The sequence below is a fragment of the Myiozetetes cayanensis genome, unplaced genomic scaffold, assembly GCF_022539395.1.
Source record: "Myiozetetes cayanensis isolate MyiCay16 unplaced genomic scaffold, myiCay2020 scf9, whole genome shotgun sequence".
Lineage (NCBI taxonomy): Eukaryota > Metazoa > Chordata > Aves > Passeriformes > Tyrannidae > Myiozetetes > Myiozetetes cayanensis.
Window position 1 is genome coordinate 26,222,996 of NW_026088185.1, and position 15,789 is coordinate 26,238,784.

Consider the following 15,789-nt stretch of genomic DNA (forward strand, 5'->3'; position numbering starts at 1 on the left):
CTGATTATATTTGTGATATTAGAGCAAGAGCATGAGGGAATGGAAAACAAAGTCATTCTGCATCTTAGGCATAGTATACAGGGTAAAAATAAGAGGTGCAGATAAAGCCAGAACAATGCTGCTGTTCACACAGGGTCTGAAGGAAAGCTTTTACGTCTGAAGGTCCTGCCTCTCCCCTCACTGCCCCAAGTTCTGTCATTTGATCTAGATAGTACCTCTTTCTGTTAAATTTGGTTTGCTCAGAATTTGAGCACCTTCTTGTACATCTAGTGTTCAATTATATTGTTGGCATCCTTGAACCACTTTGCTATTACATGGCAAGTAATTTTTAACCTTGAAGATGTAAACATTTGTGGATTGCCTTTTTTGGTTTTAAGAAAACAAAAATGTATAAAATTCAGAATGACTGATGGTTAATAAAGTGCTGCTAGTTGCCTGAAGCCACTTTTATTATGGGTAAAAATTACTATAAAAGTGCTATTGATTTTTTTTTTTAATAATTTGTTTTGGATGTGTTTGTTTGTTTTGGTTTGGTTTGGGTTTTTTTTGTGGTTTTTTTGGTTTGGTTTGGTTTGGGTTTTTTTTTAAATGGCACCTGAATTACCCTGGAATAAACTTTCTGTTTCTGCTTAGAAAGAGGAAAGCCGACAGCTAACCCAAATCCAGTATATAGCATGGCCTGATCATGGGGTTCCTGATGATTCCAGTGATTTCCTAGATTTTGTGTGTCTAGTGCGAAAGAAGAGGGCTGGCAGAGAAGAACCTGTTGTTGTTCACTGCAGGTATCGATTTTTTTTCCGACTTTATGAAATCATCAAACTGAACTTATTTGTCATCAAATACTTTGTTGTTGAAATAAATTGTATCTGCTTTGGGAATGACAGAAAAACTCAACATTGAAATTAAAATAATTATTTAACGTGGTAATCATGTTTCAATAAGCAAAATTTTGAGTATCTACATGCATTGATCTGTGCAGAGATTTTGCTGGGGTGTTTTGTTTTGTTTACAGTATAAATGTCTGTGTTAACAGTCTACATAATGGCAAAAGGTACTTGGTAACCACGAGAAATAAGTTCCTATTCTACAAAGCTCCAAAATAGCAGTATAAATGATTCATAGTGGAAAATGTGGGTTGTTTATGCAATGATCAATTAAAAGATATTTTTTCCCAAGTCTTCAGTCTTAGCCTACATGATCTTTTGATGCATATATTGAGCCATTTTTCTCAACAATTTACTTTTGTCATGAATTAAAATAACTGTTACTCAGATCTTTATGTGCACGTGAAATGTGAGGTTTGCTTTTGTGAAATAGTTTTTAATAGCATTCTACCTTCCTATAGTGGATTTCAAAATCTTAATCATTTAAAATACCTAATTAGTGAACTAGAGTAATGCATAATGCCAACTCCTTTCAAATGAACATGTGCTATCACAATTCTTGGTGAACAGTTCTATGGATAATATTAGACCTCTATATTCCTGAATACTCCCTAGACAGTGTTCTGAGCTGGAAGTGCATCATTCTTGTTTCAGAAAGAAGCTGAGAGGTGTAATTTAAAGACTACAAGTAAATTAGACATTTATTGAAGAACATGAGAGAAAAAGGTTTTCTCTTTTTAACACTTTGTGTATAAGAAATTGTATTTCATTGGGTTTGCTCTCTTCTGCTTTAGGTGATTCAGAGTGAATCTCACTGACTAGACAAACTAGTACCAGAATGACACTGTCTTAATTGATGTTGTTTCTTAGTTTCTATTATTGATACACTTTTTGTTAATACGGTTGTGAAAAAATAGCGACAATAGCAGCCAAACACAACTTCTATGTTACAAAGTGTGCCATCTGCAGAGAAACTGGAACAACAAGAGTAGGAGAGTAGGAACAGTTTCATTCATCTCAAGGAGGTCCCAGTTCAGCTCCACACTGATAATTTCAATGTATAATTGAAACTTGTTAGAAGTTTTATGTTTCACAAAAGAAAAGAGATGGAATATCACAGTTCAACATAATTGACTTAATTGGCCCGACTTGATGGCTCTTGGGAAGTATAACCAAATTCCAGGAGAGAGTCAAGCAGAAGGAGCCCAGGTGTTCCTCCATATGGTGCATGCACACTATTTTTAGCATCTATTCAATATAATTGGACAAGGCATTAGTGCAGTGAAATTTGTTTTCAGAACTAAGCCACCAGCTTTAGGTGTGAGGAATCCAAGTAGCCAGTAGAGAGTAGCTTTTGTACAGGAATAATTTAAGAAGTAAACAGTCCAAACCCACAGAGATTGTAAGGCAACAAAACCCTTAAGGAATCTGAAAGACGTTTGTAACATTGGGCTACATAAAACACTAGTTTCTAGATTGTGTCATGTGGTTATTTTTATTTTTACAGGGTCTTACTAGTTTTCTTGAACAGTTTCTAATTCTTGTTCTATGTGAGATGGTGAGGCACCCGTCCTGTCCGTGCCCTTCATGATTTTCATGTCCTGTCTCACGTTCTCCTCCATCAGTCAATGATTTATTTTTCCAAGCTGAAGAGTGCTATCCTACCTAGTATTTATCATAGGGAAACTATCACATTTTCATCATTGTTGTTGCCCTTCTTGGAATCTTTTGAAGTTCTAAAGTGACTCATTGGGTTCTTTGACATAACTGTTCCTGTTCAGATTTGATAAAGCATTCTGCGTATAAATTCTGTATGTATAAATTCTAGGAATATAAAATGCTCTTGAATCACTTTATATAACCAGCACATTTACATCTTGTCCTAAAATTCTCATGACATCATTGTAATATACAGTAGCTTTAATGCCACCTCCTGGACAAAGATTTGAACAGTACTTTGGCCAGACTTAATTTTAAATTATGCTTCAATATCAGAACAATTAACTTTGCAAGTTTGGAATGTTTATATTAACTAATTTAGAAGCAAATGCTTTCATTTATTGACGGAATTATTAGTTGTATGAGTTGAGATAATGCTGGCATTTAAAAATATATATTTGGTCCTATACTCCAATATAGAGAAACACTGGTTTAATATTTCAAAAGTGCAACATGAATTTAGAAAATTTGAATTTGATTATCAATTTTATGGCTAAATATTCGGTCTTTAGGACTTGCTGCTTGTGGAAAAGTTTATGTATATATAAAACAATTGAGATAAATCTTTAGATTTGTTTTATTTTTAGTCTAAATATGATTGTAAACTGTCTAAACAGTTTTGCCATTTTGAGATGTGTGTGTTATGGTACTTCTTGTCTTGAAGGGATTGCTACTGTGTATTCCTTTTCAATCTATACAAGTTGGATCTCTATTGTACTTTTTAATACTAAGAAATATTGTCATCTTACAGAGGTTTCTAGTAACTGTTCTTTTCCTTATTCTGAAATAGGAGGGTGTGGATCACTACAAGAACATGAACATGATTTTATCACAGTGATCAATCCCGAGAATCCATGAGAAGGAAGGTCTTTAAGTATGAACTGTACTGGACACACTTTGTTTCATTTTCCATTCTGTTTTGTTGTTGCTGTTTCCAGTGCTGGGATTGGACGGACAGGGGTTCTGATCACTATGGAGACAGCCATGTGTCTCATTGAGTGCAACCAGCCTGTTTATCCACTGGATATTGTGAGAACCATGAGAGATCAAAGAGCCATGATGATCCAAACGCCTGTGAGTATCATCCTTGCGGTTTTGTGTTGCAGAACAGTAATTTCCTATGATCTAGCCATATTAGATGGATGTTTAATATAGTTGCTCTTGATCATATGGCAGAGATCACCTTTAGCCAGTGTAGCTCTAGCCTTAGCTCAGGCAGGAAGAAATTGTTAAGGCTGTTGGAAAGGAACAATTATCTAAATTTCTATAGAAAAAACTTGAAAAAAAACCCAGCAGCTATTTCAGGGATACCTGGCAATTAATAACAAAAAAGGTCAATTTTCAGCAGTGTAAAAGTCACACAGTGGGGAAAGCAGGAGCCTAATGCCTGGCAGCAGCATAAAAGCTAAACACAGAAAGATCTAAGACACGCAAGAAAAACCTTCAGTGATGAAATTCAGTGATTTTATGTTGCCTTAGTTATAGTAGAAACAAGCCTAAACTGTGCCCTGTGCTGACTCAAAGGGAAATAATCAGAGAAATAATGTTTTTAAAAATCATTAAAATTAAATCTGATGCAAGATATATCAAAGTAATTCCAAGTGTATTTAGTCTAAAAACGAAGTACCTTGCTACCAAGATTCCTTTGGGGCTTTCTTGTTGATGTATCTTAAGATACCAAAATTTTTCCTGCATCTATAATATCTGAATTTTTTGAGATAATTCTGATGTTGCTTTCATATATTATATTTCATATCTTCAAAAGTTTAGAGCAAATCTAGAAACTTCTTATTTGTACTAGTCAGGTATTGCTCATCTCTGAGAGCAGTTTGTGTTTACATTTTTAGAAAATATCTAACAAGGGTCAAAAGGTTGAATTGTATCGCCTTTCAGAAGGAAAAAAAAGAAAAAAAAAAGATTTGGAGCTTTGGTTGTTTCAGTCTTTGACCCAGGTTTTTTGTTTGGTTTTTTTTGAATGAGTGATCAATTTCATGGTTTTACTCTCATATGTACTATTTAAACAGAAAGTGTGTTGAAGGAGAAAAGGCATTAGATCCAGTATCAAATCACAATTACCTGAAGGTAGTTTCTGTAGTAATTTCATGTCCTTACTGCTGTTCCTCTAATCAAATTTGAATAAACCTTCTGTGTTCTTCAGAGAGTACTGAGACTCAAAAAAAGTATATATATGTCTCCATTTCTAGGTCATCCATCATTCAGTGCTGCTGAATTCATGGTCCAGTATTCACTAAGAAAAAAGTTGTATTATTCGGGTAGCACAGGAAGGATGAGGAACGTGATCATACATGAAAAATAATAAAGGATGGCTCTTGCTGTTTGTGATAATTCTACTGTATGAATAGCTATGTCTGTAGCATGTGTAGGAAGAAAGTTTTCTTAGTAAAGGTAGGATTTGCCATGGTAAGGGTTTTAACTTTTTTCACAGGATGTGCTAAAATTCATCTGGTCTCCTCATTTTTCTTAGAGAAACCAAAATTTTCAAGACTCAGTGAAAAACAAGTGTTTAGTGCATGAGAGGGAGAAGGGGTAATAAAAGAATTTTTTTTTTTTTTTTTTTTAAGATTTCATAAACATGAGCTGTTCCGATGGGTTCGTGTGTCCTGCAGGATTCCCTCGGTGTCCGCACGAGGGCGCTGTGGGAGGCGAGCTCAGGCTCCTTCGGGAGCACTGCGGGAAACACACAGATTTTACAAAGTGTATATAAATGTAACTATTTAGTATACATGCGACAGTACAGTGAATAATGATTCTAGTGCTAAATATGCTAATGTTCCCATTTAAGATCTGCCATCACTAATTACTGCATAGAGAGGACTGTTCTGACAAGGCAGGTGTGCTGATGTTCTGACCCAGAAATACATATATATATATATATATACACACACATTGTGCAGGATTCAGAGTTAGTTTTGGTGCTTTGCATTTATTTTTTGTTTTCATTATATTCTCATTTGATTACTCTTTGAGTTTTTTAACTACTGCTTGTTTAAAACTAAGTGTTAGTGGCCTCTGTGTATGTCAGTGCTAGACTTGAATGCATTGAAGAGTTAGACATTATATAATGTTAAGAAACAGGAGTTCTGGCTTTCTAAAACATAAAACAGTTTTCTTTTTTATCAAATTCTGAGAGGGAGGTGCTAGTAACATGCCAGAATCAATGTAAGTATGAAAAAGCACTTTGAAACTATAGTTTCTAAATCCAAGGGCGTGGAAACATCAGGTCAGTGAAACTTCAGCAAGGAAATACAGAACAGAAAATTACTAAATAGATGATGTTGTAATAATAGTACTGGGTTTGTGGGTATGACTTTTGGCATATATTTCAAAGTGCCATTCATCCTATTCTTCTGTTGAGAAACAAAATGCTCTGATAAGAAGTTCCTGTTGTATTGTTTCCTAAACTAACTTTGAAGCACAGTTCAAGTCTGTCAAGAGAATGGGATGGGGAAATCTTAGAGGCCTTTTCTGCTTCCCAGTGACATTTTTCAGTTACATTTCTTTCCTATTTACTGAGTCTGCTTTCCTTTTCAGAGTCAGTACAGATTTGTATGTGAAGCTATTTTGAAGGTGTATGAAGAAGGATTTATTAAACCTTTACAAGCATCACTGCATAAGTAAAGAGCAAAAAACCTATGATATCAATTGAGGAATCCTGTCCTCTATAATGAACTGGCAGCATTCTTTGTGCCATAATACTGCTTACAGGAAATGATAGTGAAGTACAGCAAAGAATTGACAAAGGACTTTGAAAACTTCAGCACTGTTGCACTTTACGTTGAAACAAAATCAGTCTCTGAAACTCTTCTAACCTTCATCTGTTTGAAGACTTTATTTTCGTGATTTGCTCCGAACAAACCATGAACTGAAAGAACTAATTGTGTTCAGGGTAATCTACGATATTTCATTGTAGTGCCATATACTGCGCTTCTGGTTGAATTGCTACAAACAAGGCTTGGAATTACTTCACTCTGTTTTACACCCATGTCTCTTAAAATGAAAAACAAATGAAAAAATACACTAAGCCATGGTCTTTTTCCAGTGCTAGGTTTATTTACTATGTACAGACTCTCACTGTTTTGTTTTTTACAACATTAGCAATATTGCCAATACTAGATAGATATACACTGCCTACCGATGCAGCACACATTGTCCTACACCCTTACTGGTTGTTAGAGGAGAGCTGGCGTCTGTGTTAACCCAGCAGTAGCTGCATAATGCCCACTTACCAGCATCTTGTACAAAATAATAACAATAAAAATTTTAAAAAACCCCAACATATAAATAAACAGCATTTCTTTGACACAGCTTGTGTGTCATACACTGGTGTATTCTGGTTCATGTGACTTAAGATTACGTGATGGGAACTAGTGCATGCATTATGTCTTAACCCCTTAAGTGCCTTGAGACTTACAGCATACATCCAGTGAAAGGCACTCATGATTCCGTGGGGGTGGTATTGTCCTGTCATATTTATCTTAATGGGTTCAGATTTTAAAAACGGCCCTTGGTGCTTGGAGCGTGTTACCGCAAGGGGTCATGGAAATACCATTCCCTCTTTCCTTATACAATTAACTGTGTGCTACTCTCCATAGCCAAAGCACCTCTGCCAACTTAATGAATGAGCATTGTATGCTGCTGTGTTGTAATTATGTGAAAAATCTGACACATTCCTTCATTCCTTCCAACTAGTAACTTACTAGCATCTGACTATGAAATGCTGGTAGGTCATTAGAAGCTGATACTTTGTTTTATCCTTTTATTGAGAATAGCTGTCTTACTCAATTAGACATAACTCTTTAATAGCACTGATAATTAAGTTGAACTTACAATCAGATGTGATTTAATTCCATTCTCTGCTAACTAATGTGTTAAGTCCTCATAGTTGATTTCAAGCCATGTTCGTACAGGTCTGCCTTTTATTTTTTTCTTAATTTGGTGGGGGAGGGTGGGGAGGAGAACACTATGAAGTTATCCCAGAACTTAATTTTGATTTCATGAAGACTCCAGTCGCCTTCTGTTATGCTTGTGCAAAATTGTTCCAGTTGGTATGGGTTGCTTCTTATTTAAGTAGGTAGAAGATTTGTGAGAAATGTCTGTCTGATACAGTATCTGAGCTCATTCTAAAGACGCATAAATGTCCCTGTTTTTTAATATTTTTCCAGTATAGGAGAAACCAAGTCAGAAGCAAGGTATCCAGTGTAATATACTGTAAGAAAAAAATCAGTCACTTCTTTGACTGCCCTGTAACAACATAACTTTGTGCCCTCTATTTAAAAGTTTTAATTTATTGTATTGGTTTCCTGAAAATGTTTATCCAGTAAATTTTGTTGTAAGCTATATAGAGCATAGAATTAAAGTGGAAAGTTCTACGCTAAATAATTTTTAACTATTGAAGAATTATATTGTATAATATACTGTGTTCTATGGACATTTGAAACAGATCAGCTATGAACTGTAAAGTGAAAAGGGATTCAGGCAAAGTGAAATCCTGGCTTATGACTTAGTAATAAACATGAGCCACAATGCCAAATGGAAGATAGAGTTTTAAATATTTTTAGAAAACAAAATAATATTAGGAGGGCTGTGGCCCTGTTACTTATATTTCTAGATTTGATGCTTAAGTCAATATTATCCCTCAGTGAAAAATTTTACAAGAATCTCTGGATCTGATAAACGGAAAAAGAGTAACATGGTAGCTTTAATCACAGTTATATTTTAAGCCATTTGCAACAAAAGAAAATTCTTTTTTAGAATTCTCCTGTAACTTCCATGTGATGAGGTTATTAGCTGAGTTGCTGGCTATTTAGAAGATTATATAAAATTCAGCAGTTAATCTCTAAAAAGGAAAATAATTCATCCATTATATTGAAAGAAATTTTCTTCCTAGTTAAGTTGTAAACAAAAATAGCACTTGACCTGTTATTCTGAGGGAAATCAGAAATGGAGTTTATAGCAACATTATATAGTGTTGGTATGTCACACATTTAAATATTCTTATGTAAAGTTGCCAAAGCAGTTCAAGTTCAAAAGTCCCATTTATACCACAATTAAGTGTGGGATATGTATTGGTCATCTGTCATTACTGTTTTGATTACAGACACGGGCAGGAATAATAGGTCTCTTCAGAATCTTCCTCTGCACTGACTTGTATTGTATTAACTAGTTACACTGGGGAAAAAATTGGAACAAAGTACCTGTTCTTAATTAATTGGCCATCAGTGGACTCAGTGGCTTTTTGGCTTCTCCAAAGCCAGGATAATGGTAACCAAAAACTGATTAGGAAAGAGAATAGCACTGAAGCCTTTCTGCACCATAAATCAAGTATTTAAATGTTTCTACCTGTTGTGGTATAAATGGCCTTTAAAATATTTTTATATGGCCAAAAAAAGCAAAACTGCTTAGTATTTTACTTTGGGTTATGAAGATCTGTATCATCCTTAAGAGTTTTTTAAAGAAGTTTTTGTATGTTTCATGCTGTACAAAATATGAATGTATCTTACAGACATAATGACTTATAGACCTATATGTGATTGGTGTTATGACTGTTGGATTTTATGAATAATTATTTTCATACCATTTGATTAGGAAAATGTTGGGTGGGTGTGGGAAAGAGTATGTTTGTAACACTTCCATGATACAAATCCAGTTAAAAAGGAAAAAAAAAGTAGTTTTCATTGTAAATAAGAGCAATATTATGACAATTTTGTGCCAATGTGAAATGTTAAGACTTTTGGTTTTTTCCTTTTAGGTTCAGATTGAAAACTACCACTACCATCTCTTGTTCAAAGTGGATTTGAAGGGGTTTTTTTAGCAGAAAGATAAGGGGCTTTAGGGGGAGCTTTTGATTGTTTTGGGGGCATTTTTTATTTTTGCTAAATATGAAATAAGATGCAGGTATTGTTTAATAAACCACCTACATATTGTCAGCCGGTCCACTTTTAGAAATACTCCTTTGGACATCCCAGATAACAGAGAGCTGAAGAATTAATTCATCCTGAATTTGGAAGCATTTGGTATTTTCAATGACTTGCAAGTCTTAAACAGTAAAATACTGCTTTTATGTCTTTTATTTTTATCTATTCTCTCCCAGTTATGAAAAAGAGAGAGCCTGGGTTTTTTTCTCTCTACATTTAATGCTCACTGACATTTCTTCCACATTTCTCTGTTAAATCTTGAAAGCTTATATGCCATATAGATAAAGCAATAACACTTCTAGAATATCTGATTACAGTCTGGCATGCTATCTATTAAAGAAAGGGTGAGAAAGCAGTTGGGAGATTAAGGAGCATGAGGAGTTGGTTATGGAACTTGTGTAGCTGGCAACTTTCCATGGAGACCTTCCAAAAAGCATCGTGGTACCCATGGATGGGCCAAAGTGCAACGGACCTGCTGCAGTTGCACGGCCCAGGGAGACAGGAAGGAGGGAAGGTGTGGATTAGAGGTGTTGGAGCTCCAGGTACGCTGTGGAGCTGAATTATGTGATACTTTTATGCTTATGCAGTGTGTGTGCAGGTGTGTGGGGGATGTTTGATGGCTCAGGGAATTCGCATGAGCATGAAAAACTTGACAGATCCACCAATTTCCAAGTGAAAGTGGGTTGCCCTATACATGTGCTGTAGTTTTGACTATAGAGCCACTATGCAGGCAATCTTCAAGCCCCTCAGCCCTGAGGATAAAGGGAGGGATTTGGCTGTGGTCCAAATGAAAATTTTCCTTATTTAGACTTCCAGCAAGTACAGGAATAGTGCTGTCTAGGGTCAGTTGCAGTCTTTTTTTGTAGCTCACATCTCATGTCCCCGGTTGGCTGGGTTGGGTGTATTTGACAAGTTTAGTACCCATCTTTTGTCTCAAGACTGGAAAAGCTCTGTCCCATTGCTAATTTTAGCACTTCAATCCAGTATTAAAATCTGATAAGAACATATTTATTGATTAGCTGTGGATCTTGCATGAAATTGTGGGGATTTATAATTAGTGGTGATTGGGAAGCTGTTAGAAGGGGGAAATGGTTGGTTTGTTTCAGTGTAACTGTTCTGTCCAGTCTCTCTTATCCCACTGCAGTTAGAAATTGAAACTCACTTGTTTGTTTAGCAGTCTGCAAAGGAGGCCAGTTCTATATCACTGGGAAATTTTGTCTCTGTACTTGTTGCTCCTACAAGTGTCCATCTTTTCAGTTCATAGGGCTTCTCCAGCTACAAATTTTGATCTGGTGTATAAAGCTGTAAACTCTGGCTACTGGCTTTGGCATGTTTTGCTCATTGAGTGCTCAGTGGAAAAAAAGGAGACATAAATCTCTTTCCAAAAAAATTCTAAAGTTTTCAATTTTAAAAATTTAAACTTTTTGATTAGTAGCATCATTTAAGAAAAGGTCACTCAAATATCTCTGATTCTGGTGTGCTGTAGCATCAACTATGTTTCTGTGGACTGGCTGACAGCTTGTTGGTTGTGGTATTTCGTATTTAGCAAGCTTACACATTTTAAAGAGTAATCTTTCTCAAAGTGTTTTGATGTTTGAATAGTAGCACTTTATTTCATGCTTACTACTGACTGAACTATTGGACAAAATAAATTGGGGTTGGAGAGAGATGCTTGATGGGTTTCTGGGCAGAGATGATTTGGATTACACCCTGGTACTAATGCTTTCTGTTATTCCAGCCATTTCTTGTTTATTGTTCGTGTGTTTCTGAGGGACTTTCAGAAATAGATATTAATAAGGTAATTCTATCATCTCAGTTTTCCTGTCTTAAAAAGAATATGAAGCCTGCATTTGGGGGGGTGGGAGGGAAAGGAAAAAAAAAAAGGTGCAAATAGAAGCCTACAGGGTACTTGTAAATCTATCTCTGTGATCTCTCTCAGCGAGCTGCAAATTAGCTATGTTTACTGTAAATGTTTCTGCTAAGCATTATTTTTAACATTTAGATCAATTACCTGGAAATCAGTATTTTTTTTTTTTTTTACTTAACTTATTTGAATTTTAGTAACTAAAGATAATGCACAACAAAGTTTAAAGAAGTCACCCTTTTACACCTAGGCCAGGGGCCTGAGACATGAGTGAAAGGGTTAAACAGTTTACATTGAGCTGTTGTTTTCTTTAACTAGAATATATCCACAAAGACTAGACTATAAATGATCCAGTGCAGATTATCTTGGTACATTGGGGCACCACAGTAACAACCCATAATAATCTTACAGGAAAATTAAGGTAAGAGAGTGAAGGTTTTATCTTATCCAGTGTATCCAGATTTGTTTTCCATTTGGTTTGCTTCATTTACCAGTGATCCCATTTTAACCAGTCAGTTTGGCAGGGCTGTTTGTGTAAGGTTTGGGGTTTTTTTTCTGTAACAGGTGCTATACTATGTATAAATACAAAGGGAAGAATATTATTTAGATCATTATTAACAATCAGATGGTGGCAATATATTTGCTAGTTACTTCTGGTAATTAATTTGCATTTCCAGCTGCGGCTTTCAGTTGTCAAATTTCATCTCAGTTTCATACTGGTGAATGATGGACTGCAAGTGTGGAGTAAATCATCTCAGAGTTGTATAGCTCTTTTGTTGTTTGGACTAACTCTTGTGTATCTTTATTAATGCTGGGGGGATGCAAAGGTTCTTCCCATAAGTAGACTTTTGCCTATAAATTTGTTTAAAAGCACATGAGGGGGAGGAAAAAAAAAACAAACCAACAACTTAAATGCACCATCTTGGCTAAACAGCTAGGGTGTTGATGGAAAACGATGGAAACTTGAAATTGGTCAACACTGGACAATGTGAAAATAAATTCAGCTTTTGTCACTGCAGCTACTGTATGCTTTAAAGGGCCTTATGTATTTGTCCTCATTTTGATAAAATGAAATTTCTTGCCATTAAAATGATACACTAACTTCTACCGAAAACCAGCAGTTCCCAGGATAAATATGCTAATTAACATTTAACAAGTCTTGTTTTAGTCTTAAGTAAAATTTCATTCTATTATGTGAAAAAATGCTGTTATGCATATTTTGTGGATATATTTAATTTCAGTTGACAAATAGTTGTCTAGGTACAGACTTGAAAATATATATATAGTTTACTTGTGGATCTTAATTGTTTAATTGCAAAATAAAGATGTGCTTTAGTAATTTAAAGTTTAATTCTTTTGTGTGATTTTCTTGCTGGTCTACACATGGGTTTGCTGTGCTACCTGTATACGTGTCTGATGCCAGGTAATGTTCACATCGTATTTTACTTCTTGACATTGTATGTCATAAATACATCCCTATGGATAGAGGACTAGAAGAGGATGCTAAATTATCAGGAATTAAATTCTTTGGTTACAGTGTCAGCCCACGTTTTTCCCCATGAAATTTTATACTGAAAGTTTTTCTCTGATGGAAGAAAAAGTTTTTAATTACCTTTTATACAGTGAGTGATTTGGAGACAGTGTTCAATAGAGATTATAGTCTGATCCCAGAATTGATGGTATGAGGAATGCTGATGCAAAGAACAAAAATTCCAGATGGAAGCTTGTGATGAAATATTTGCTGCCAAAAAGTGAGGGGATGGTTCAAAGTAAAAGTGGGAAAAGATGATGAGAGGACTTAAGAGGCAAGACAAAAATCTCAGGAAGGATGGGCATCCAGGAGATCCCTGTATGTTCTAAATTTCACTGATTAATGTAGGACTTGACTGTGAGGAGAAGGTGTTTGAAGTACAAAAAGATAAACTAATGGGAAAGCATTTCAAGGAGAAAAACGGAAAAGTGGCATTCAGTAGGAAGAGGTTTGTTTAAACTTGGCATGGGAAGACTGGATAGAAGACAAGTCAGAGATACCACAGCTGAATGTGCATGTACTGGACTGAATCTGAGTAGCAGTGAGGAAGGAGTAGACTGTAATTACACAAAGAGTAGCAAGAGGCTGGTGTGAAGTAAGAAGCACAAAAATGAGCAGAAGTTTCTGTGTTGCTGAAGCTACAGGAAGGAAATAATGGGAGTTCTTGGTGGCAACATGGGAGCTTGTGAGTGACAGAGTGGAAAGAAGCTCAATTTGAGGAAATAGTTGGTTGAAGATGGTAAGAAAATTTAGGAACAACCTCCAAGAATCAGGGAACTCTCCAGAATTCTTTTTCTAATAGGAAAATGTGAAATCATGTAGATGTAATAGCATGGAGAACTCTCATTTATTTACCTGACAGATTGCCACTACAAACTAAGCAGCTTGACATCCAAACAATCAGTTAGTTGATCTACCCCGAGAATTCATCAGAAATCACAAAGATAAATTATTTTTTCCACATTAAATATAGTAAGATTTTGTATGGCTTCTTTGGGAACTTTATTGCAAGCTCCCACATGTATTTCATGACAGACTGCCAGGAGCAAGCAAAAGACTCTGATAGAAAGTACCTAAATTCCTCCTGTTTTGTGATTTATGTTCTTGAATAAATAATCAGGCACAAACCTGAATCACACCTTTCCCCTAAGCTTGCCTTGCTCCTGCTTGGGGCGGGAGGATTGCTCAGCTGTCAACACAGATATTTAACATGAAAATCAGCCTGTTGCTTTCTCAGCAAATTGTGGGCAATTACCTGGAAGGTTTTTTCCCCCCATTTCAGCAGATGACATGAAGGTAACTGGAGCTGATTGTGCCATGGCATCCTAATAATGGGGGTTTCATTATGCCAGCTCCTCTGCGTGTCAGGTAAGTGACTGATTATCTCAGCCCGGGATTCAGAGCTGAGCATAGAAAATGCTGTGTTATCATTAGCCAAAGTCTCTGCTTTCCCAGACTGTTATGTTATCCTGGGATTTTTAAGGAAATTAAAGCTCCTTTACTCAGAGCTTTGTCACTGTTACCTGGCACTATGCACGCAGAGTTTGTATTGCCTTTCCTAAAGTTTTCCATTTGGAGATCTCAAATACTGTCTTGGACACAAAGATTTATGTACTAAGAAAAACACGGTAAGGTGCAGCCCTTTGTAATTGCTGCCAAGGAGCAGGGCTTGTCCTCGGGGACTGGAGTAACACATAAGAGAAGTGTCAGAAGCACCGCGGATCACCCAGACAGGCTGTTCCGGTGTTTTTGAAGGACCTTAGAATACAAACTACATTTTGTAGTCGCGAATTTCAGTGTATAAGTAATAACAGTGTTCGTGGGTAGACGGCTCTGCTTTATTTAATACACTGCTCCCGCTGTCCTTTCAGGCAGCGTTTGAAGAGACGATTTGCTTCTAAACTTAATGGTTTAAGCGCGTGTTTGCCTGAAGGTTCCGGTCCTCGCTGGGCAGCCGAAGGCAGGTCACAGTCTCCTGGCCGAGCCGCGGAGTTAAACCTCTACGACGCGTTAGCAGAAACTACAGACACTGCGCGAAAGAGTTGGAAGCGCGTCCCGCAGGGTCAGTGCCCGGGGGCTGCCCCCCACTGCCAGCGCTGCCCCACCGCTCCCGGCCGCTCCCATCTCCCCCCCCATCAGCTCGTGGTCAGCGCCGCGCCCCCCGCCGCGGCCCCTCCGCCGGGCGAAACCACCTGGCACGGGAAGGGGGAGCCCCTTCGCTGCCTCGCTCCGCCCCGTTAAAGGGGCGATGGCCGCCCGGCGCGGCGGGAAGCACAGGGTTTCCTCTCCCGTCCGGCTGCCGCCTTCCCTGCTCGCCGCCCTCTGCCTTCATCCCCGCGCCGCGGCCCAGAGGGACAGCGCGGCCGCGGGAGCCGCCAGGTGAGTGAGCACGGAGCGGGAGGGAATGGCGGGCGCGTCGCCGCCCGTTTAAGGGCCTCCCACGTCGCTCCGCCATGTCCGGCGGCCCGGCCCCTGCCGGGGCTCCCTCGCCGCCCCCCGCCCGCCCCCGGGGCCTGGAGGAGCCGCGGCGGGGACGCTCCGGCCGCCCCGGCTGCGCCGCTCCCGCCGCGGGGCCGCCCGGCAGGTGAGACCGCCCGGCCCCGGGGCCGCCGAGCGGGCCTTATGTAAGGGCAGGGGCGGCCGAGCGGGGCGGCGGCCGCGTCCCGGCGGGGTCCGCCCGCGGGGTCGGCGCTGTCTCCGCCGGGCTCCGGGTGTTTGTTTGCCCGGCCCGGAGGGGCCGTCCCGGTGCCGGTCGCAGCCCCGGCGGGACGGGAACGGCTGTGCCCGAGGGGCGCTCTCCGGTCCTGGCAGAGCGAGGGGGAAAAACTGTGGGAAAAACTGCACGCGCCGCTCCGG

General features: G+C 38.4%; 2 protein-coding genes across 3 annotated transcripts in view; both read left to right on the top strand.

Moving 5' to 3' along the window:
* The window catches only part of PTPN4 (protein tyrosine phosphatase non-receptor type 4), a 111,111-nt gene extending 98,358 nt beyond the window's left edge, over positions 1–12,753 (top strand). The window contains exons 25-27 of the mRNA XM_050339554.1: positions 634–782; positions 3,542–3,677; positions 6,156–12,753. Of these exons, the coding sequence (XP_050195511.1) occupies positions 634–782; positions 3,542–3,677; positions 6,156–6,242 (372 nt within the window). The 3' untranslated portion in view covers positions 6,243–12,753. The remainder of the gene's footprint in view (positions 1–633; positions 783–3,541; positions 3,678–6,155) is intronic.
* A 2,419-nt stretch (positions 12,754–15,172) lies between these two features.
* Positions 15,173–15,789, top strand: part of EPB41L5 (erythrocyte membrane protein band 4.1 like 5) — a 57,045-nt gene continuing 56,428 nt past the window's right edge. Inside the window, exon 1 of one of the 2 annotated variants that reach the window (XM_050339558.1) lies at positions 15,173–15,312. The gene's annotated coding sequence lies outside the window, so the exon portion shown is untranslated. Of the gene's footprint in view, positions 15,313–15,408; positions 15,518–15,789 lie in introns of those variants that run through there. The other variant, XM_050339557.1, reaches the window with a different exon arrangement.